At 43.8% G+C, this 22,754-nt stretch overlaps 1 protein-coding gene across 2 annotated transcripts in view; it reads right to left on the reverse strand.

Annotated features, from left to right (window-relative positions):
- SEPTIN4 (septin 4) overlaps nucleotides 1-22,754 on the reverse strand; it is a 133,029-nt gene that overhangs the window by 45,642 nt on the left and 64,633 nt on the right. For both annotated transcript variants that reach the window (XM_075335370.1, XM_075335369.1), the window contains exons 3-4: nucleotides 22,624-22,717; nucleotides 4,783-4,869 (exon numbers count right to left, since the gene is read on the reverse strand). In XM_075335370.1, the coding sequence (XP_075191485.1) occupies nucleotides 4,783-4,869; nucleotides 22,624-22,717 (181 nt within the window). The remainder of the gene's footprint in view (nucleotides 1-4,782; nucleotides 4,870-22,623; nucleotides 22,718-22,754) is intronic.

Here is a 22,754-nt window from a genome sequence, read left to right on the forward strand (position 1 = left end):
GTTTTTGCTGATCAGCAGCCTGATCACACAGGCTTCAAATGTGCACTGAACAACTGTAACAGATGGTTTAGTTGCCTTAGGCTGCCATTGTTCTCAGCAGCACAGGTCCTGTTTATATTTAGAAAGGGTTTTTTAGGTGATGACAGCCCCTTCAAATTTTAACATTTAACACAACAAAAACCTTTGAGTTTGTATAGTTAGGTGCCGAGGTAACACTTTCCCGTGTCTGGATATCTTTGTCATTTTATGAACGGCTACATCTGTATCACTATGTTGTACTATATTATTAATATACCATGACATCACACATCATGTGCCTTTTATCTACGCTTCTTCATGTCTATCCTTCTTTCCTGACTTTAGAGAGATTGTGCTTCACATGATGTGCAGCAATGAAGAAGGCAAAGTGAGTGATCAAAACAATAGCTGAGCCAACAGGGAGCAAATACAGTACTGAGTTAAAGGGAGGCTGTCACCCCAGTATATCTTTTAAATGCAATAAGTGTTGTAGGGTACATAGCCCCTATAAGTAGTGGTGTAACCTAAGTCTGATGTGCACTGTTGCAAAGCTTGAGCCTGAATCCCCACCCTCACATGTTGGTCAGATGTATTGTAGCATTCTAAATTCAATAAAGACATACGAGTTGCCCCTCTTCCCTTTTATATGTAGTAATGTCAGTTCCTGGTAAATATGTGCCCCATCCTGGTATATTTGTCCCCATCCTGGCATATATGTCCCCATATTGGTATATATGTCTCCCATCTTGGTATATACTGTATGTCTCCCATCCTGGTATATATATGTCTCCCATCCAGGTATGTATATATATATCTCCAATCCTGGCATATATGTCTCCCATACTAGGCTCCATCCTGGTATATGTTCCGTTCCTAGTATACATGATCCCCATCCTGGTAAATATTTCCCCTATCCAGATATATATGTCTCCATCCTAGGCCTACACTGGTATGTATGTCCTCATTCTGGGTCACTGTACATGTAACAGGAACACTGATAGTATGGTTGCTAATGGGGCTAAGTCCCATACAACACTGTATATTCTATTTAAAATCTATTTCTGGGGTGTCAGACTCCCTTTAAAGCATACAGGCACCTGGGAAGAGGGGGGTATAATAGGAACTAGTGTCCTTAATACTGGTAGCATCATCTACAGAACTCCATGTGAGAATCAAAACAAAAATGTCATAGTTTTTAATGTTAAAGCTAGACATAAGCTCATCAAGTTCAGAATATAACAGGTTGATCTAGAAAGGAAGGCAAAAACTCCATGAAGTCATTTTTGTATGATCAGATGGGCATGATAAGAAAAAGGCTAAATTACTTACTGGTAATGTGATTTTCCAGGGCACATGACAGCACCACATGACCGATCGATCTGCCCCTCAAGGACTGCCCCTCAAGGACAGGAAACCTACTGAATAAAAAGGGGAAAAGTGCTCCCTCACATCAGTTGGGTTTCAGACAATGAGAGGACCTCTCACATAGTAACTGTATATGTGACGCCCTGGCCGGGCGGTCACAGATAGGGCCCCGCATTACACCAGTCCCCTAACAAGGTGACAGCAGCCAAACATTTAAACCCTAGTCACCCCCCTCAGTGCTTGATGGACACACCAGGGGGCGGAGCCAGGTGGTTGGGCACGCCCACCGAAGAGTTCAGAGGGCCCGGGGCGGGAAAAGTAGTCAGTCTGTTAGTGGATATGAAGTAAAGTGGAGGCAGGCCTTTTTGTCAGGTCTGCAACTAACTGACAGGTGCCAGGGTAGGAGCCCGGGCACCTTTGGCTAGGAGGCAGATGGAGGCCTCTGCTTGCAGGAGCCAGGAAGACAGCTCGGTGGAACCACGGTGGACTGGGACAGGGTAGTGGCCCGCCGGTACCGACCCGGGGAACCGACTCTGAAACTGGCGCACAAAGGGGGGTACTCAGACCCTGAAGCTAGTGTCAGAAGCTACTGGGGGCTAGCTAATTAACTGATTGCGGCCAGGACTATAGGTTCTGTCCCACCCAAAGTCCCGACTGAAGACAACAGCCCAATGAGGGGGATAGAAAGCCACCGCCACGGCAGAGAGATCCCACGGGCCAGCATCTGCGGGCAAAGGGCTCCTTAGGTGACCACAAGCCGGGGAGCGGACTCCTGTAGTTGCAAGCGCAGGTAGTCCACCATCACACAAACAGGTGCAGGAGAAAGGCAGAGACCACCAACCGGGTGGGGGACCAGACTGCAGCTGGCCACGGGCACCGACCACCATCACCTTGGTTTACCAGAGACACGTGTGTGTTTTCTAATAGTAAGTACATCAGTGCCCTCCGGCCGCCCATCTCCCTGCACCGCCCAACTACTCCCCCCAACGGGTCCCGGGGCCACCATCCCTACCCATGGAGGGGTTAACAACTTGCTGTACAACATCTCCCCCGGGGTGCCCCATAACTGCAGCGGTGGTGTCCACCTTCACTACAACCCGTGGTGGCGTCACGAACTTAAACACGGCCCCGGCCGTACACCTACGTCCCTAAACCGCCAACCCCTTTTAGATCAGAGTGACCGTGGAACCCCCGGGTCCGGAGACCCTCGAGCCATCCACTGAGGGTCCGGACCCGAGCGGCTCGGCTGCCGCCGAGCACGGGGCGGCACATATATACATGAACCATCACCAACCATTGGCTACAACACCACATTAATTATGCACCTAGAATTTCGTTAGTGCAGACCAAAACCAGTGATGGGAGGGGAGGGGATAAAAAGGTGCTGTTATAAGCTCTGGAAAATTTCATTACCGGTTAGTAATTTAGTATTTTCCTTTGCTGCATGACAGCACCACATAAGAGGTTTACAGAAAAAAAAAAAGAAATGCCTTTGGGGAAAGGCCACTGCCTGTAGCAGCCTTCTCCCAAAGATTAGCACTTCCTCCATGGTTTTGTTACCACAATGTAATATATAAAGGACCATCTAACATCCAAGGTGTAAAACTTCTCCTCCTTTGGGTTTTTAGAACTGGAGAAAAAGGAGGGAAGGACAATTTCCTGGCTTCTATGGAAGGTAGACTGGATCTGATCTTAGGATAACCCTATCTTCAAACACCTGCATTAAAGGCAAATGAAATGATAAAGATTGGATATCACTGCCCCTACGGGCCAAAGTCAGTGCCACCAAGATCACTGTTTTCAGAGTAAGGGGTACTTTACACGTTGCGACATCGCTAGCATCGGCTAGCGATGTCGAGCGCGATAGTACCCGCCCCCGTCGCACATGCGATATTTGTTGATCGCTGACATAGCGAACATTATTGCTATGGCAGCTTCACACGCACATACCTTGTCGGCGACGTCGCGGTGACCGCCGAACAATCCCTCCTTCAAGGGGCATGTGCGTTCGGCGTCACCGCGACGTCACTAAGCGGCCGGCCAATAGAAGCGGAGGGGCGGAGATGAGCAGGACATAACATCCCGCCCACCTTCTTCCCTCCGCATTGACGGTGGATGCAGGTAAGGAGATGTTTGTCGTTCCTGCGGTGTCACACACAGCGATGTGTGGTGCTGCAGGAACGACAAACAACATCGTACCTGCAGCTTGAGCGACATTATGAAAATTATCGACGTGACACAGATCAGCGATTTTTGACTGTTTTGCGCTCGTTCATCATCGCTCCTAGGATTTACACATTGCGATGTCGCTACCGGCACCGGATGTGCGTCACAACAATCGTGACCCCGACGATATATCGGTAGCGATGTCGCAACGTGTAAAGTACCCCTAAGAGTTAGTGCCTCCAACATCAAGTTAAGCTCCCAAGGCATCCTCACACTAGAAATTGTCCTTAACATATCACATGCTTTGATAAAGCAAACGATCCATCTATTACCTGCCAGATGACATTTATATAACACTCCTAAGACCGATATCAGGCATCAGGCCCAGAAGTTCCAGTCTTCTTATTTGATACAGCATATAAGTGTAGAAACTACTTATGCACCACCCAACCAGAGCTGTGTGCTATCCCTATCTACTGATTCCTCACATATGGTCTTCTGGACACATGCTGTGCAGAGCTTCTGCTACCATGACCTGGTTATTCTGCGCCTCCTCCAGACCCCTGAAGTGAAGACTGGAAATTCTGGGTCAGAATTCCACCGATGCACTTGTCGCTAGGGCGTGTCTATTCCAGCACACCCCAAGCATGCACAGACACGGTTATGACACCGCCATACATCATTGGGCACTTCTATTTTAGCACGCTCAGCCCATAAGCAGACCTGAATGAACATCATTGGTGCACTCATCATTATAATAATAATATAATTGGGATGCACCTCTTCCAGTGCTCCCTTGTGTGGACAGACTCGTTGATGCGGCGGCCAGTAGACAAGCAAATAATAACGCCGCCCTGATCCACATGTCAACCAGAACCCCCCGTGGACCCGATGGTTTGCCTCCAGGACTCAATTTAGTGTTGCCACTTCCTCCAGCCAAGCCTGGGTAAGAAGAAAACCAAACTTTCATCCTGCATAGGATCCCTACAAGGATAGGAAAGCAACTGATGCAAGGTGCAAGGGAGAGGTTCCACCCTTTTTATTGAGCAGGTTTCCTGTCCTTGAGCGGCAGATCCCTCTCTCATGTGGTGCTGTCATGGGGAAAGGAAAACAATAATTACATATCAGATATAATTGCACATTCTATTGAGCATTCAGACACAAAGCTATGGTTTATTTTCCACTTGGAAATGTGTCCTTTAAGGGTGTGCTATGGTAAATCTGCAAAAGTACCTTCTGGGCTTGGTACCTGACGTTCCCGATACAGATCTGTTAAAAAAAGACTGTTTATAAGTGTGGACTTTCCAAGTCCAGTCTCACCTAGATAAAAAAGAAGACAATGAAATGTTTCTACATCAATGCTGATTATAGTCTACAGTTCATGCAATTTACAGATTCCAACTTGATTTTACAGGCTATGTATAATGCTGTTGACCTATATTCTGCTAGACCTCACCAAAGGTGAGGAGCATGTTGTGTGGATAGAGGAGAAGTGGTCCACAGTTCATTTTAGTGATGAAAGCAAGTTTAATTTATTTGGGTCTGATGGGAAATATTATGTTTGTTGACACACTGGGGAAAGACAGAACCCAAAGTGTGTTAAGAAGTCAGTGAAAGGTGGTGGAGGAAGTGTCATGGTTTGGGGAATGTTTTCTGCAGCTTGGAGTTGGACCTTTCATACAGCTACATGGCAGAGTGAATGCAAGTGTGTATCAGAACCTTCTTCAACAACAACATGGTTCCTTACTTGCATTCATCACTCGTATCAGCCAGCAATTTTCATGCAGGACAATGCCCCCTGTCACACACCAAAACGGATAAAGCAGTTCATTGAAACAGAAAACATTGAAACAATGAAATGGCCAGCCCAGAATCCTGATCTAAACCCAATAGAAAACCTCTGGAAACCTTTTGGTGACGTTATGGCCAAGAAACCTACAACAGTCAAAGAACTGTGGAAGAGTGGTCCAAAATCACACCAGAGCAGTGTGAGAGACTAGTGATGTCCTGTGGCCGCGGATGAGCTGAAGTCATTCAAAGCAAAGGCCTGTACACTACCTACTGATTGGTGACTGTTGTCACCTTCAGAAAATGTAGTTATAATCTTTCTCTGTGCTACAGTCATTGTTGTTCTCTACTTATGATCATCACAATTTTGGCAAAACAAAGGTTTTAAGTTGATAAACTTTGGATCTTTTGTAAAGCACTGTTCTAGTGGCATGGTGTGCCCATTACAAAAAACCTTCAAATGTTGATCAATGTAGATTACATTATTTCTGAAAAAAGCAAGTGATCATACATTGTTCTCTAATTTTGATCTCCAGTGTATGTTGGTATCTATGTAATCGAAACGATCTAGAAAATCATAGTGCCAGGTCACTTTTATGGTAAAATTAATGCTGTAAATAGAAAAGCCCAAAAACTTGCAGAATTTTACTTAGTTTGCAATTTTGACACACTTGGAATTTTTTCCCATTTACCAAATACATCGTATGATAAAATGAATGGTGTCATTCAAAAGTACAACTCATCCCGCAAAAAATAAGCCTTCACACCGCTATATCAACAGAAAAATAAAAAAAGTTATGACTCTTGGAATAAGGGGAGGATAAAACGAAAGAGCAAAAATGAAAAATCGCTCGATCTTTATTAAAGTTAATGTGCTTACATAGGTGAAAAAAAAAAAAATTACCTCTCAGATCTGCAGTTGCTGATTGGCTACTGCATTCAGATTACCCTTCACCTGATCTGAAAGAAACAGTTCTTCTTCTGGCTCGGCAAGGACAACACTGCTATTGATCGGCAATCACTTTGGTGCCGAGCTCATGTGACACCTCCACTAAATGTTGGAGGAGACTGACGGGGGACAATCTGAATACCATGTTGAGGAGAGGTGCCAGGTTAGGAAGCATTGTATTTTTTTTTTAATTACACCTTGGGCTCCTTAACCTACTGTATATTTTCCAATCACTTTTTAGGTGTGTAGACCAGAGTTGCCCATTTTATTTTTTTACCAACAGGTAGTGAAGGGAGGACCCAGACTGTAAAAGTGCGGATCCGCGCAGTTTTAAAAGTACCCGAGCAATGATTCAGATCCAGCAACTCAGGAAATAAAAAAAAAATACAGGAAAAATAAAGAAAATAAGAATAAAGCAGGTGCGCTATAGTTACCGAGTATCCGGCACGGCTGTATTTGCTTACGGGCAGCTCACTGTACTTCCGGAGACACTCATTATCACTCATCCATATTCACTGCTTTCCCCGCCTACTGGCAGTCCCAGCATCTGTGATTGGTTGCAGTCAGACTTGCCCCCAGCCTGTGTGACAGTCTGTCTGACCTGTCTGCTTCTAGATTGGTGTAAAAATAAATAAATAAAGATAAATAAATAAATTGCCACAGGGTCCCCCCATATTATGATACCCAGCACAGATAAAGCAGATGGCTACAGGCTGCAGCCTTCAGCTGTATGCTTATCTTGGCTGTGTATCAAAACAAGAGAGACTGCATGCTGTGCTTTTACTTTTTTTTTTAATTACATAAATAAATAATTTAAAGAAACAGTGTGCGGTCCCCCCCGCAATTTTGATACCCAGCCATGATCAAGCAAACAGCTGGGAGCTGGTATTCTCAGGCTGGGGAGACCCATGGTTATTGAGCCCTCCCAGCTTAAAAATAAAATGATAGATAGCAGAATGGGGTCAAACCAAGGAAACAAAAATCCTAAAACATAACATTTATTAGATATGCAGATAAAAGGTGGACTGCCACCATAAAAGAATAAAACGTTTGTCAAGGGCTGCAGAATGTATAATACCAGCCTCCAAACAAATCATGCAAGGCACACACTGCAGGAGGTATGAATACAAGTCACACTCAAATCTGCATTGATAATGACAGCTAGGATGGTCGCTTCATCAGGATCAAACAATTGTTCGTAACCATTAAAACAGAAAAAACGGCCTTACCGTATTTTCAAAGGGCATATGATGATATGGCTCAAAGTTAGGTGACCTCATATAGGTCTAGCACAAATACCTTCACTTTGCTCGAACCATACCACAGTACCTCCCGACGCGTTTCAAAGAATAATCATCAGGGGAGTCTTCTCAGGGTACAAGTCGTCATATCAGTAAACATCACCAGACTGATATATAGTCAAAATTGCCCCATGGACGGACTGTGGAAAAAATAATCATACCTTACAGCCCATCCAAACCACCAAACATGAGGAATAACCTCATAAACCAAACTGCTTACCCCAAATAAAGTCCAGCAAGGAAGAACGCCAAGCTGCAGGTGCCGCGCCGGTTAGTTTGAAAACCGCGCTTCTTATAGGGGCCGCGCATGCGCGGTAAGTCCACCGCAGCGTCGTGACGTCAGTCCCGGCATACACCATACCGGAAGCCGCGACGTCACCATCATGCCCGTCGGCCGCATCAACATACCTGCGCCGCCGACGTCATAGGCAGGAGCCTGGAACGCAAGCCAATAGTCGGAACAAAACCGGAAGTATCCGATAAACAGTTGCTTATTAACCAGGCTGCGCCTACATCCAATTCCAACAGCAAGGTATTAATCCTTGTGTCCAGTAAAGGTACATGGGGCCTACACGATCGCAGGATCATCCAAGAAACACTAGAGATACCAATTAAGACAGAAAGGCCAATAGATCAATCAGACAATACTCCAACCTATAGAATACATAAACAACCCCCCATGAAAGCACAAAACCCAAACCACAATTTGCGTGAGCAGGAGGACAAACAGACCCAAGGGTTAACCAGGATACAGGGGGGGGAAGGGGTTTAAGTATACATCAGACTCAGAAGTACAGAAGCGTCCATAAAGAGGGGACAGTAACCAACTCCAAAGGAGAACCGTCATAGACCATAAGATAAAAAGGAGGAAAAAAGGAAGGAAAAAACCTAAGTGCACACTGCACATACCCTAGACTTATAGACTGTCCCTACCTAGCCTGTGGAGGTCGGCACCCTAGAACCCCACGCCAATGGCGCCCCCACTCACCGTAGTCTATCCCTCCTACGATGCACCCTACACTAAGGTGCATCTAAAAAAGGGAGGAAAGACAGTTGTTCGTTCAGTCCAGTCGGTACCTCAGTCTTTAAGGTATAAATCCAAAAGCATTCCTTCCGCAGTAATAGTCTGTCCCAGTTGCCTCCTCTTACTGGGGGTCTGATGTAATCAATACCCATCACTCTTATGGCATCCTCCCTCCCACCATGAAAGCTATTAACATGCCTTGCTATGGACGTGTCGTTATTCTTCCGAATATCATTTTTGTGTTCCCCCACCCTCCTGCGCAACTCTCGAATGGTCTTGCCAACATACTGTTTGCCGCAGCAGCAAAGGATCCTGTAGATAACTCCCTTGGTTCTGCAGGTGATAAGGGACCTGATTTCAAAAGTCTTGTCATTCCCTACACTGCTAAAAGTCTTTCCCTCCTCAATCAGCTTGCAATTGACGCAGTCCCGACATTTAAAACAGCCTCTGATGTTATTATCAGCCCGGACAACCTGATTGTCACGAAAATGGCTGTGCACCAACCTGTCTTTAAGTGACCTCGCTTTCCGAAAAGTGACAGAGGGATAATCAGAGAGATGTTTATCCAGTACGGGATCCATTTTGAGAATGGGCCAGAATTTAGTCAAAGTGCGCCTCAAATCATTTGCACCATTAGAGAAGGTAGTAATGAACCGTAGGGTATTTATTTGATCCTCCTGCTCACGTCTTGGGTTCAGCACAGTAGCCCGATCCATCCTCGCCACAGAATCAAAGGCATTCATAACCACCCTCCTGGGATAGCCCCTATCATCAAGTCGCCCCATAAGGTCAACGGACTGTGTCCTAAAACCAGATTCCTCAGAACAATTGCGTCGCATTCTGACAAACTGGCTCTTGGGTATGCCCTTTTTCTGGGATTTAGGATGAGCACTTTCCCACCTCAAAAGTGAATTTGAGGCAGTTTGCTTCCTGAAGGTGCTTGTCATTAGACGGCCACCTTCCCCTATCTCTACCATGATGTCCAAAAAGGCCAGTCTCTCGCTGCTAACCTCATAGGTAAAATGCAGGCCAATCCCATTGTGGTTGAGGGCATCGATGAAAGTCAGGAACCCTGCTTCGGGTCCCTTCCAGATGACAAAAATATCATCGATGTACCTCAACCACAGTACAACATCCTCAGTGTCCAAGTCCCCTCCAAAAACGACGGTTTCCTCCCACCAGCCCAGGAGCAAGTTGGCATACGATGGGGCACAGCAACTCCCCATCGCAGTGCCCCTGCGCTGGTGGAAGTACTTACCGTCGAAAACAAACACGTTCTTAGTTAAACAGAAACGTAGAGCCCTGAGTACAAACTCACTATGTCCAGACAGATGGTTACCCCTTGAGTTGAGATAGTATTTCGTGGCCTCCAAACCTGCTGTATGTGGGATTGACGAATAAAGAGCCTCAACATCCACACTACAAAGCAGCATACCCTCCTCCAGGAAAATATCATCAATTTTTTTCAAAAAGTCCGTCGTATCTCCCAAATAAGAGTTTAATGAGACAACAAACGGCCGTAAGATTTTATCCACGTAAATACTCAATTTCTCGGTAAGGCTGCCCACACCTGACACAATCGGGCGCCCCTTCAGAGGGGACAACCCCTTGTGGATTTTAGGCAAAGTGTAGAAAGTTGCCATTACCGGAAATGGGGGAAAAAGGTAATCATGTTCATTTTTATCAATGATGCCATCTCTTAGGGCTTCCGCCAGGAGACTCTTCAGTTCATCCCTAAATCCTGGAATCGGGTTAGATGAAAGACAGGTATAACAATCTTCATCCTTTAAAATATCCCAACATAGGTTTCTGTATCTCTGGGTGTCCAGTATCACCACATTCCCCCCTTTGTCAGAGGGCTTTATGGTGATACTGGAGTCCTGTTCCAAAGCCCGAAGACTATCCATCTCGGCCTTTGTAAGATTGTATTTAGCATCCCAAGAGTTGTATCCTTTTTGTATCTCCTCGGTCACTAAGTTGACAAAAATGTCGACCACATCCACTGAGGAGGTATTTGGCGGCATCCTATTGCTCTTATTTTTAAGGTTCGTAAATGGACCCTCGCCATAATCGTTGGGATTACGATCATCAAGATGAAACAGGAAACGTACGTCCTGTAAGAGATCCTCAGATATACCCAACTCATTAGCAGATTTCTCTGCTTCCTTCCCATGGAAAATCTTCCATTTGAGGAGTCTAGCAAAAAGATGTAAATCCTTGATAGCCCCAAACTCCTCAAAATTGGAAGTAGGCACAAAAGAAAGTCCCCTGTTCAGCAATTGTAACTCAGTTGCACTCAAGATTTTGGAGGATAAATTCACTATCTGAGGAGCCCTCATGCCTGCGGATGTTGCTGATTCTTGCTTCTCAGATAGTATTGGCTGTCTAAAAAACCGCCCCTTCCTGAGGCCTGTGCCGACCCACGTCCTGGCCTACCCCTACCGCCGGGTTTCTTGAAGCGCTGTTGTGGACGAAAGTTACTATTGTTGTTACCACCCTCACCATCAGACAATTCAGCATCCGTGGATGAGATATCAGTGTCATATGTTCTCACCCCACGGTTATTGGTGTAAACATAGACTCTATTATCCTTAAAATCTTGTAAATCCCTGATAAAGAATCTATGTTTACGTTCCTTCAGCTTGTACTGGAACTTTTCGACAACCCCTTGAAGGGCTAATTCTTTTGTCTGAAACTCTGCTTCCCCAGAGAATTTCTTGGTAATCTCAATATTTTCTTTTAAAGAGTCCTCAAGATTAACCAAATTTTTCTTCTCCTCCTCTAGCAGTAGTCTCATAAGTTTAAGAGAGCTCTCAGTAACCTCTTTCTCCCATTTGGCAAGAAAGTCAGCGTTTTTAAACCTATACCCCGGCTGCAGGGTAATCCTTAAATGACGTGGCACTATTTTTTCTTTCAAGTAGCTCTCCAAGGTCTGAACCTCCCACCATGCAATAATTCTTTCCTTGTAGACCTTGGTGAGGTCCTTGAAGGCCCCGTTTAAGGTAGGTGTATATCTCTTAAGAGTTAGATTTCTGTCTGAAAAGACCTCCCTGGCCTCGTTTACCCACTGTCGCGTATCAAGGTCAGAGGAAAGAAATCCTGCCATTTATCGGCACTAATAATCACAATAGCAAAAACCTTTATGAAATCCCCCTGTTCAGAGAGTGATAGATAGCAGAATGGGGTCAAACCAAGGAAACAAAAATCCTAAAACATAACATTTATTAGATATGCAGATAAAAGGTGGACTGCCACCATAAAAGAATAAAACGTTTGTCAAGGGCTGCAGAATGTATAATACCAGCCTCCAAACAAATCATGCAAGGCACACACTGCAGGAGGTATGAATACAAGTCACACTCAAATCTGCATTGATAATGACAGCTAGGATGGTCGCTTCATCAGGATCAAACAATTGTTCGTAACCATTAAAACAGAAAAAACGGCCTTACCGTATTTTCAAAGGGCATATGATGATATGGCTCAAAGTTAGGTGACCTCATATAGGTCTAGCACAAATACCTTCACTTTGCTCGAACCATACCACAGTACCTCCCGACGCGTTTCAAAGAATAATCATCAGGGGAGTCTTCTCAGGGTACAAGTCGTCATATCAGTAAACATCACCAGACTGATATATAGTCAAAATTGCCCCATGGACGGACTGTGGAAAAAATAATCATACCTTACAGCCCATCCAAACCACCAAACATGAGGAATAACCTCATAAACCAAACTGCTTACCCCAAATAAAGTCCAGCAAGGAAGAACGCCAAGCTGCAGGTGCCGCGCCGGTTAGTTTGAAAACCGCGCTTCTTATAGGGGCCGCGCATGCGCGGTAAGTCCACCGCAGCGTCGTGACGTCAGTCCCGGCATACACCATACCGGAAGCCGCGACGTCACCATCATGCCCGTCGGCCGCATCAACATACCTGCGCCGCCGACGTCATAGGCAGGAGCCTGGAACGCAAGCCAATAGTCGGAACAAAACCGGAAGTATCCGATAAACAGTTGCTTATTAACCAGGCTGCGCCTACATCCAATTCCAACAGCAAGGTATTAATCCTTGTGTCCAGTAAAGGTACATGGGGCCTACACGATCACAGGATCATCCAAGAAACACTAGAGATACCAATTAAGACAGAAAGGCCAATAGATCAATCAGACAATACTCCAACCTATAGAATACATAAACAACCCCCCATGAAAGCACAAAACCCAAACCACAATTTGCGTGAGCAGGAGGACAAACAGACCCAAGGGTTAACCAGGATACAGGGGGGAGGGGAGGGGGGGAGGGGGGGTAAGTAAGTACTTCCACCAGCGCAGGGGCACTGCGATGGGGAGTTGCTGTGCCCCATCGTATGCCAACTTGCTCCTGGGCTGGTGGGAGGAAACCGTCGTTTTTGGAGGGGACTTGGACACTGAGGATGTTGTACTGTGGTTGAGGTACATCGATGATATTTTTGTCATCTGGAAGGGACCCGAAGCAGGGTTCCTGACTTTCATCGATGCCCTCAACCACAATGGGATTGGCCTGCATTTTACCTATGAGGTTAGCAGCGAGAGACTGGCCTTTTTGGACATCATGGTAGAGATAGGGGAAGGTGGCCGTCTAATGACAAGCACCTTCAGGAAGCAAACTGCCTCAAATTCACTTTTGAGGTGGGAAAGTGCTCATCCTAAATCCCAGAAAAAGGGCATACCCAAGAGCCAGTTTGTCAGAATGCGACGCAATTGTTCTGAGGAATCTGGTTTTAGGACACAGTCCGTTGACCTTATGGGGCGACTTGATGATAGGGGCTATCCCAGGAGGGTGGTTATGAATGCCTTTGATTCTGTGGCGAGGATGGATCGGGCTACTGTGCTGAACCCAAGACGTGAGCAGGAGGATCAAATAAATACCCTACGGTTCATTACTACCTTCTCTAATGGTGCAAATGATTTGAGGCGCACTTTGACTAAATTCTGGCCCATTCTCAAAATGGATCCCGTACTGGATAAACATCTCTCTGATTATCCCTCTGTCACTTTTCGGAAAGCGAGGTCACTTAAAGACAGGTTGGTGCACAGCCATTTTCGTGACAATCAGGTTGTCCGGGCTGATAATAACATCAGAGGCTGTTTTAAATGTCGGGACTGCGTCAATTGCAAGCTGATTGAGAAGGGAAAGACTTTTAGCAGTGTAGGGAATGACAAGACTTTTGAAATCAGGTCCCTTATCACCTGCAGAACCAAGGGAGTTATCTACAGGATCCTTTGCTGCTGCGGCAAACAGTATGTTGGCAAGACCATTCTAGAGTTGCGCAGGAGGGTGGGGGAACACAAAAATGATATTCGGAAGAATAACGACACGTCCATAGCAAGGCTTGTTAATAGTGGTGGGAGGGAGGATGCCATAAGAGTGATGGGTATTGATTACATCAGACCCCCAGTAAGAGGAGGCAACTGGGACAGACTATTACTGTGGAAGGAATGCTTTTGGATTTATACCTTAAAGACTGAGGTACCGACTGGACTGAACGAACAACTGTCTTTCCTCCCTTTTTTAGATGCACCTTAGTGTAGGGTGCATCGTAGGAGGGATAGACTACGGTGAGTGGGGGCGCCATTGGCGTGGGGTTCTAGGGTGCCGACCTCCACAGGCTAGGTAGGGACAGTCTATAAGTCTAGGGTATGTGCAGTGTGCACTTAGGTTTTTTCCTTCCTTTTTTCCTCCTTTTTATCTTATGGTCTATGACGGTTCTCCTTTGGAGTTGGTTACTGTCCCCTCTTTATGGACGCTTCTGTACTTCTGAGTCTGATGTATACTTAAACCCCTTCCCCCCCCTGTATCCTGGTTAACCCTTGGGTCTGTTTGTCCTCCTGCTCACGCAAATTGTGGTTTGGGTTTTGTGCTTTCATGGGGGGTTGTTTATGTATTCTATAGGTTGGAGTATTGTCTGATTGATCTATTGGCCTTTCTGTCTTAATTGGTATCTCTAGTGTTTCTTGGATGATCCTGCGATCGTGTAGGCCCCATGTACCTTTACTGGACACAAGGATTAATACCTTGCTGTTGGAATTGGATGTAGGCGCAGCCTGGTTAATAAGCAACTGTTTATCGGATACTTCCGGTTTTGTTCCGACTATTGGCTTGCGTTCCAGGCTCCTGCCTATGACGTCGGCGGCGCAGGTATGTTGATGCGGCCGACGGGCATGATGGTGACGTCGCGGCTTCCGGTATGGTGTATGCCGGGACTGACGTCACGACGCTGCGGTGGACTTACCGCGCATGCGCGGCCCCTATAAGAAGCGCGGTTTTCAAACTAACCGGCGCGGCACCTGCAGCTTGGCGTTCTTCCTTGCTGGACTTTATTTGGGGTAAGCAGTTTGGTTTATGAGGTTATTCCTCATGTTTGGTGGTTTGGATGGGCTGTAAGGTATGATTATTTTTTCCACAGTCCGTCCATGGGGCAATTTTGACTATATATCAGTCTGGTGATGTTTACTGATATGACGACTTGTACCCTGAGAAGACTCCCCTGATGATTATTCTTTGAAACGCGTCGGGAGGTACTGTGGTATGGTTCGAGCAAAGTGAAGGTATTTGTGCTAGACCTATATGAGGTCACCTAACTTTGAGCCATATCATCATATGCCCTTTGAAAATACGGTAAGGCCGTTTTTTCTGTTTTAATGGTTACGAACAATTGTTTGATCCTGATGAAGCGACCATCCTAGCTGTCATTATCAATGCAGATTTGAGTGTGACTTGTATTCATACCTCCTGCAGTGTGTGCCTTGCATGATTTGTTTGGAGGCTGGTATTATACATTCTGCAGCCCTTGACAAACGTTTTATTCTTTTATGGTGGCAGTCCACCTTTTATCTGCATATCTAATAAATGTTATGTTTTAGGATTTTTGTTTCCTTGGTTTGACCCTATTCTGCTATCTATCACTCTCTGAACAGGGGGATTTCATAAAGGTTTTTGCTATTGCCAGCTTAAAAATAGCAGCCTGCAGCCACCCAGGATTGTCAAATCCATTAGATATGACAATCCCAGAACTTTACTTGGCTCATCCCGATTGCCCTAGTGCAGTGGCAATTAAAGTAATATCCGTGGTATTAACTGCTCATATCTGCCAGTAAGCTGTAGATTAGTAATGGGAGGCGATTATGAGACCCCCCCTATTACTAATCTGTAATTGAAAAGAAATAAACACAAATATCGCAAAAATCCTTTACTTAAAATAAAATACAAAAAAACCCTCTTTCTCCCCATTATTAACCCCCAAAACACCCAGGTCTAATATAATCAACACAAGGTGCAACTACGATTCCAGCTCTGCTACATCTGAAGTGACAGCGAGTGGTCATAGAGCATGACCACATGCTGTGGGCTTTAGGCAGAGACTGAGCCACAGTGATGAGCGGTGATGTCACTCAGTTTATTTGCGATCATAACTGGAGGTTCCCATGGTCCTTCACCTATGATCGCAGGTAACTTGACCTCATGTGACCACCTGTGGAGGGCTGTGGGAACCTCCAGCTGTGACTGCAAATCACCTGAGTGACATCACTGCTCATCGTGTGGCTCAGTCTTTAATCAATAAAGAATATTTTATATTTTAATAATTGAATAAATAAATAATATTTTATATTTTAATAATTTAATCAATATAGAATATTTTATATTTTAACAATTGGAGTAAAAAAAAAAAATAATATACACTTTTTGATGGCCCCGATGACAATATCTTATATAGTATTACCATTTATTTCTTTTCACTTACACATTAGTAATGGGGGTCTCATAGATGTCTCCCATTACTAATCTAGGGTTTCTTGGCAGCTGTGAGCTGTCATTAACCTCTTATTACCTTGACTGCCACTGTACAAGGACAATCGGAAACAGCCAAGGTGTGAGTGTCAGAATCCAGGCTGCTAATTTTATGCTGGGAGGACTAATAAACATGGGCCTTCACAGCCCGAGAACACCAGTCCCCAGCTGTCGGGCTTCATCAGGGATGGGTATCAAAATTGGGGGGGACCGCATGATGTTTTTTTAATTATTTACTTAAATTATAAAAAAAATGCACGTAGTTCCTCTTATTTTGATACACAGCCAAGAAAAGTGCATGGCTGGTGGCTGCAGCCTGTAGCTGTATGCTTTATTTGTGCTGGGTATCATAATATGGGGGAACCCTATGACAAATTTTTAATTAATTTATTTTTACACCAATCTACAGTGACCCGTAGACAGGGTCTGTGATTTGTTGCACTCAGATACGCTGTCACTCAGGGTGGGGGCACGTCTGACTGCAACCAATCACAGATACCAGGACTGCCAATGGGCAGGCAAGCAGTGCATATAGATGAATGATAATGAGCGGCCCCGGAAGTAAAATGAGTGGCCTCAAAAGCAGTTACAGCTGCGCTGGAGACTGTTAAGTATAATGCGCTTGCTCGTATCCCCCTATCCCTCCTACCACCATTTTTAAGCGTCAGATTCTGCCCCCCATAGACTTATATGGGGACTGCCATCCGGACAGATATCAGGGATCAATTCCGGGCCAGAATCTTATTTTTTTTACCTGGTTATTTGAGAGTCTGCACATCCCTACCAATAATTTATCAAAAAATGATGGACAACAAACCCTTTTTACAGACACATGATAAAATCATACTAAAACATTTAATAATAAATATGTCTACTGCCTAGAATCATACTGGTACCAAGACACAAGCAATATTCATTGTGAAATGTAAAATGATACACGGTAAGTACTATCACAACAATCTGTACAATCTTTTTCAGCTTCAAAAACATTTCTTGAGTAGCTGGTGGACAAAGATTTATTTTTATAGACTGTCCAGGAATTTGTGTATGGTTGGCAACCTGGCACTGACTTCTCACTTGAGGTTTCTGATCTGCTTTGATCGGAATCCATTTTAGCCATTCCAGTAAAGTATTGAGAACGGAATCTGCTGTTAGACCCCCACGCTTTAGTATTTATCTGGACTAAAAAAATGAAAATAATTATAATATATATATATATATATATATATATATATATATATATATATATATATATTATATATATATATATATATATATATATATACATATACAGTATATATATGTATGTATGTATGTATTATGTATGTACATAATGTCCGCTAAAGGAATCCGCACCGTCACATTTACAATCACGAACTTTTGCACAGACACTCCATGTGACTCAGGGAATGTCATGGACTATGTTTTGATGGGAAAATTTAACCCCGCGCTTTACAGTTACTCTCCAACAAACCTGTCTCCATTAAAGTCAATGGAGCTACAAGCTATAGGAACGAAACACATTCATAGTATAACAAGCTTATGTGTGAGGTAAAAAGATGTTGGTAGAGAGACAGACAGACATAGGCACAAACAGAATAAGAGGCAGACCGGGAAAGAGACAGAGAGAGAGACAGACAGTCAAAGAGACAGAGGCAGACAGACACAGACAGACAGGGAAAGAGAAAGGGAAAGAGATAGAGACAGGGAAAGAGACAGAGACAGGGAAAGAGACAAAACAAGGAATAAGACAGGGAAAGATATAGACAGACAGGGAAAGAGACAGACTGGGAAAGAGACAGGCAGGGAAAGAGACATATGGGGAAAGAGACAGACGGGGAAAGAGACAGACCTGGAAAGAGACAGACTGGGAAAGAGACAGACTGGGAAAGAGACAGACTGGGAAAGAAACAGGCAGGGAAAGAGTCTGACAGACAAAGAGCTAGAGAGAGACAGACACAGAGATAGAGAGAGACAGAGATAGAGAGAGACAGACAGAGACTGATACAGAGACAGAGAGATAGACACAGACAGACAGACATAGATAGAGACAGAGACACACATGGATAGAGACAGACATACAGACAGACAGAGAGAAAGAGACAGACACAGAAAGAGAGACAGACACACAGAGACAGACAGCGATAGACAGACACAAACAGAGGCAAGCACACAGAGACAGACACACAGAGACAGACACACGGAAACAGACACACGGAAACAGACAGAGACAGGCAAACAGACAGACAAACAGAGACAGACACAAACAGACAGAGACTGGGAGAGAGATAAAGAGACAGTTACTATCCCAGGCAACGCCCGGGTACTACAGGTAGTATTATATAAAGCTGTGTGTATGTATGTATGTATGTATGTATGTGTGTATGTGTGTGTGTGTGTGTGTGTCCGCTAAAGGAATCCGCACCGTCGCATTTACAATCACAACATTTTGCACAAACATCCCATGTGACTTAGGGAACGTCATAGACTATGTTTAGATGGGAAAATTTAACCCCGCACTTTACAGTTACTCTCTAAAAAACCTGTCTCCATTAAAGTCAATGGAGCTGCAAGCTATTAGGTTATTAATAGGAGCTGTAATTGGTTGCTATAGGAACAAAATAAATTGTTAGTATAAGAAGCTAAGTGTGAGGTAATAACATGTCAGTGGGGAAACGGATAGAGAGAGACAGACAGACAGAGAGAGAGACAGACAGTGAAAGAGACAGAAAGAGACAGACATGGAAAGAGACAGCCAGACAGGGAAAGAGACAGGGAAAGTGACAGAGACAAAGAAAGAGATGGGGAAAGAGACAGAGACAAGGAAAGAGACAGGGAAAGAGACAGAGACAGATGGGGAAAGAGACAGACTGGGAAAGAGACAGACGGGGAAAGAGACAGAGACAAGGAAAGAGACAGACAAGTAAGGAGATAGGGAAAGAGACAGAGACAAAGAAAGAGACAGGGAAAGAGACAAAGTCAAGTAAAGACACAGGGAAAGAGACAGAGACAGACGTGGAAAGAGATAGACGTGCAACAAGACAGACCTGGAACGAGACAGACCTGGAACGAGACAGACCCGGAACGAGACAGACCCGGAACGAGACAGACCCGGAACGAGACAGATGGGGAACGAGACAGACGGGGAACGAGAGAGATGGGCAAAGAGACAGATTAGGAAAGAGACAGATGGGGAAAGAGACAGATCTGGAATGAGACAGACCTGAAATGAGACAGATATGGAACGAGACAGAGCTGAAACGAGATAGATGGGGAAAGAGACTGACAGACAGATAGAGACAGACAGACACAGACAGACACAGAGAAAGAGAGACAGACACAGAGATAGAGACAGACAGAGAGACTGATACAGAGACAGACAGAGACTGATACAGAGACAGACAGAGACTGATACAGAGACAGACAGAGACTGATACAAACACACAGACACACAGACACATAAAGACAGACAGAGACAGACAGACAGAAACTCGGAGAGAGACAGTTACTATCCCAGGCAATGCCTGGGTACTACAGCTAGTATATATATTGACTCCCTGATGAAGCAAGAGTTCACATCTCTGTGAAACGTACATCGGAGTCTATGTAAACGTCCTCTTCCCCTTCCTGACCTTCCTGCACCTTACTTGGCACTTTGGTATTACTATACTGGTATGTGATAGGTACTTCTATGCTTAGTGTAGTATTTTATGTTATCCTCTGCTCCATTCCGAGATAGGGACACCTTACATCTGTACATATATGTACTAAAATGATTTATTGCTATTAATTACCAATACCAGCTATTTTTTTATAGACACATTATTGATATTTTTAAATTTATCATGTGAATTGGTGTTCCCAACCTGATAGATGGTTCAGGGATATATGTAATTAGTTTTAGTCTATTCTCTATTCCTACATTGGCCATTTTTTTTATATGTGCCATAATGTTTTCATCTCCATTATTGTGCCATTATTGTAAATGCATAGTTAGATGAACCGGCATGACTTGTTGATGTTGGTTTCATCATATGCCTAACAGATTTTGGTCCTTGCCATTTAACATCCCTTCCTCACCTTGTGCCCATATGCATTTGTCTTTTTTGGCCTTATTTAATCTTTTACATGCTTGATATTTATCATTAATAAACACTTTTTTGAAGCATTATTACTCTTTGCTCTCCTTGTTTTGTCATAGTATATATATATATATATATATATATATATATATATATAGTGCTCAAAAAAAATAAAGGGAACTCTTAAAAAATGATTTTGTATTTTGGTGCTTCCTTTATTTTTTTAAGCAAGCAGCATACATATATATATATATATATATATATATATATATATATATATATACATATATATATATATATATATAGATAGATAGATGTCTATATCTGTCTATCTATATACATATATATATATATATATATATATATACAGTTAGGTCCAGAAATATTTGGACAGTGGCACAATTTTCGCGAGTTGGGCTCTGCATGCCACCACATTGGATTTGAAATGAAACTTCTACAACAGGATTCAAGTGCAGATTGTAACATTTAATTTGAAGGTTTGAACAAAAATATCTGATAGAAATTGTAGGAATTGTACACATTTCTTTACAAACACTCCACATTTTAGGAGGTCAAAAGTAATTGGACAAATAAACCAAACCCAAACAAAATATTTTTATTTTCAATATTTTGTTGCGAATCCTTTGGAGGCAATCACTGCCTTAAGTCTGGAACCCATGGACATCACCAAACGCTGGGTTTCCTCCTTCTTAATGCTTTGTCAGGCCTTTACAGCCGCAGCCTTCAGGTCTTGCTTGTTTGTGGGTCTTTCCGTCTTAAGTCTGGATTTGAGCAAGTGAAATGCATGCTCAATTGGGTGAAGATCTGGTGATTGACTTGGCCATTGCAGAATGTTCCACTTTTTTGCACTCATGAACTCCTTGGTAGCTTTGGCTGTATGCTTGGGGTCATTGTCCATGTGTACTATGAAGCGCCGTCCGATCAACTTTGCGGCATTTGGCTGAATCTGGGCTGAAAATATATCCCGGTACACTTCAGAATTCATCCGGCTACTCTTGCCTGCTGTTATGTCATCAATATACACAAGTGACCCAGTGCCATTGAAAGCCATGCATGCCCATGCCATCACGTTGCCTCCACCATGTTTTACAGAGGATGTGGTGTACCTTGGATCATGTGCCGTTCCCTTTCTTCTCCAAACTTTTTTCTTCCCATCATTCTGGTACAGGTTGATCTTTGTCTCATCTGTCCATAGAATACTTTTCCAGAACAGAGCTTGCTTCATGAGGTGTTTTTCAGCAAATTTAACTCTGGCCTGTCTATTTTTGGAATTGATGAATGGTTTGCATCTAGATGTGAACCCTTTGTATTTACTTTCATGGAGTCTTCTCTTTACTGTTGACTTAGAGACAGATACACCTACTTCACTGAGAGTGTTCTGGACTTCAGTTGATGTTGTGAACGGGTTCTTCTTCACCAAAGAAAGTATGCGGCGATCATCCACCACTGTTGTCATCCGTGGACGCCCAGGCCTTTTTGAGTTCCCAAGCTCACCAGTCAATTCCTTTTTTCTCAGAATGTACCTGACTGTTGATTTTGCTACTCCAAGCATGTCTGCTATCTCTCTGATGGATTTTTTCTTTTTTTTCAGCCTCAGGATGTTCTGCTTCACCTCAATTGAGAGTTCCTTAGACCGCATGTTGTCTGGTCACAGCAACAGCTTCCAAATGCAAAACCACACACCTGTAATCAACCCCAGACCTTTTAACTACTTCATTGATTACAGGTTAACGAGGGAGACACCTTCAGAGTTAATTGCAGCCCTTAGAGTCCCTTGTCCAATTACTTTTGGTCCCTTGAAAAAGAGGAGGCTATGCATTACAGAGCTATGATTCCTAAACCCTTTCTCCGATTTGGATGTGAAAACTCTCATATTGCAGCTGGGAGTGTGCACTTTCAGCCCATATTATATATATAATTGTATTTCTGAACACGTTTTTGTAAACAGCTAAAATAACAAAACTTGTGTCACTGTCCAAATATTTCTGGACCTAACTGTATATATATATATATATATATAAAGAAACAATGCCGCAGTATTCACTCTGCATATCAATCTTAAAACATTTATTTTTACTCATTACCTGCAACCATAAGAGTAAATTCAAAGCCTTTCTTCACATACTTCCGATGAACCTGGTTTGGGAGAGTAGCAAATCCAACATATTCTCTCTCCTCCTACATATAGGAATGACAAACTGGTGACTGGAATATA

This window comes from Anomaloglossus baeobatrachus, chromosome 2, assembly GCF_048569485.1.
Source record: "Anomaloglossus baeobatrachus isolate aAnoBae1 chromosome 2, aAnoBae1.hap1, whole genome shotgun sequence".
Classification (NCBI taxonomy): Eukaryota; Metazoa; Chordata; class Amphibia; order Anura; family Aromobatidae; genus Anomaloglossus; species Anomaloglossus baeobatrachus.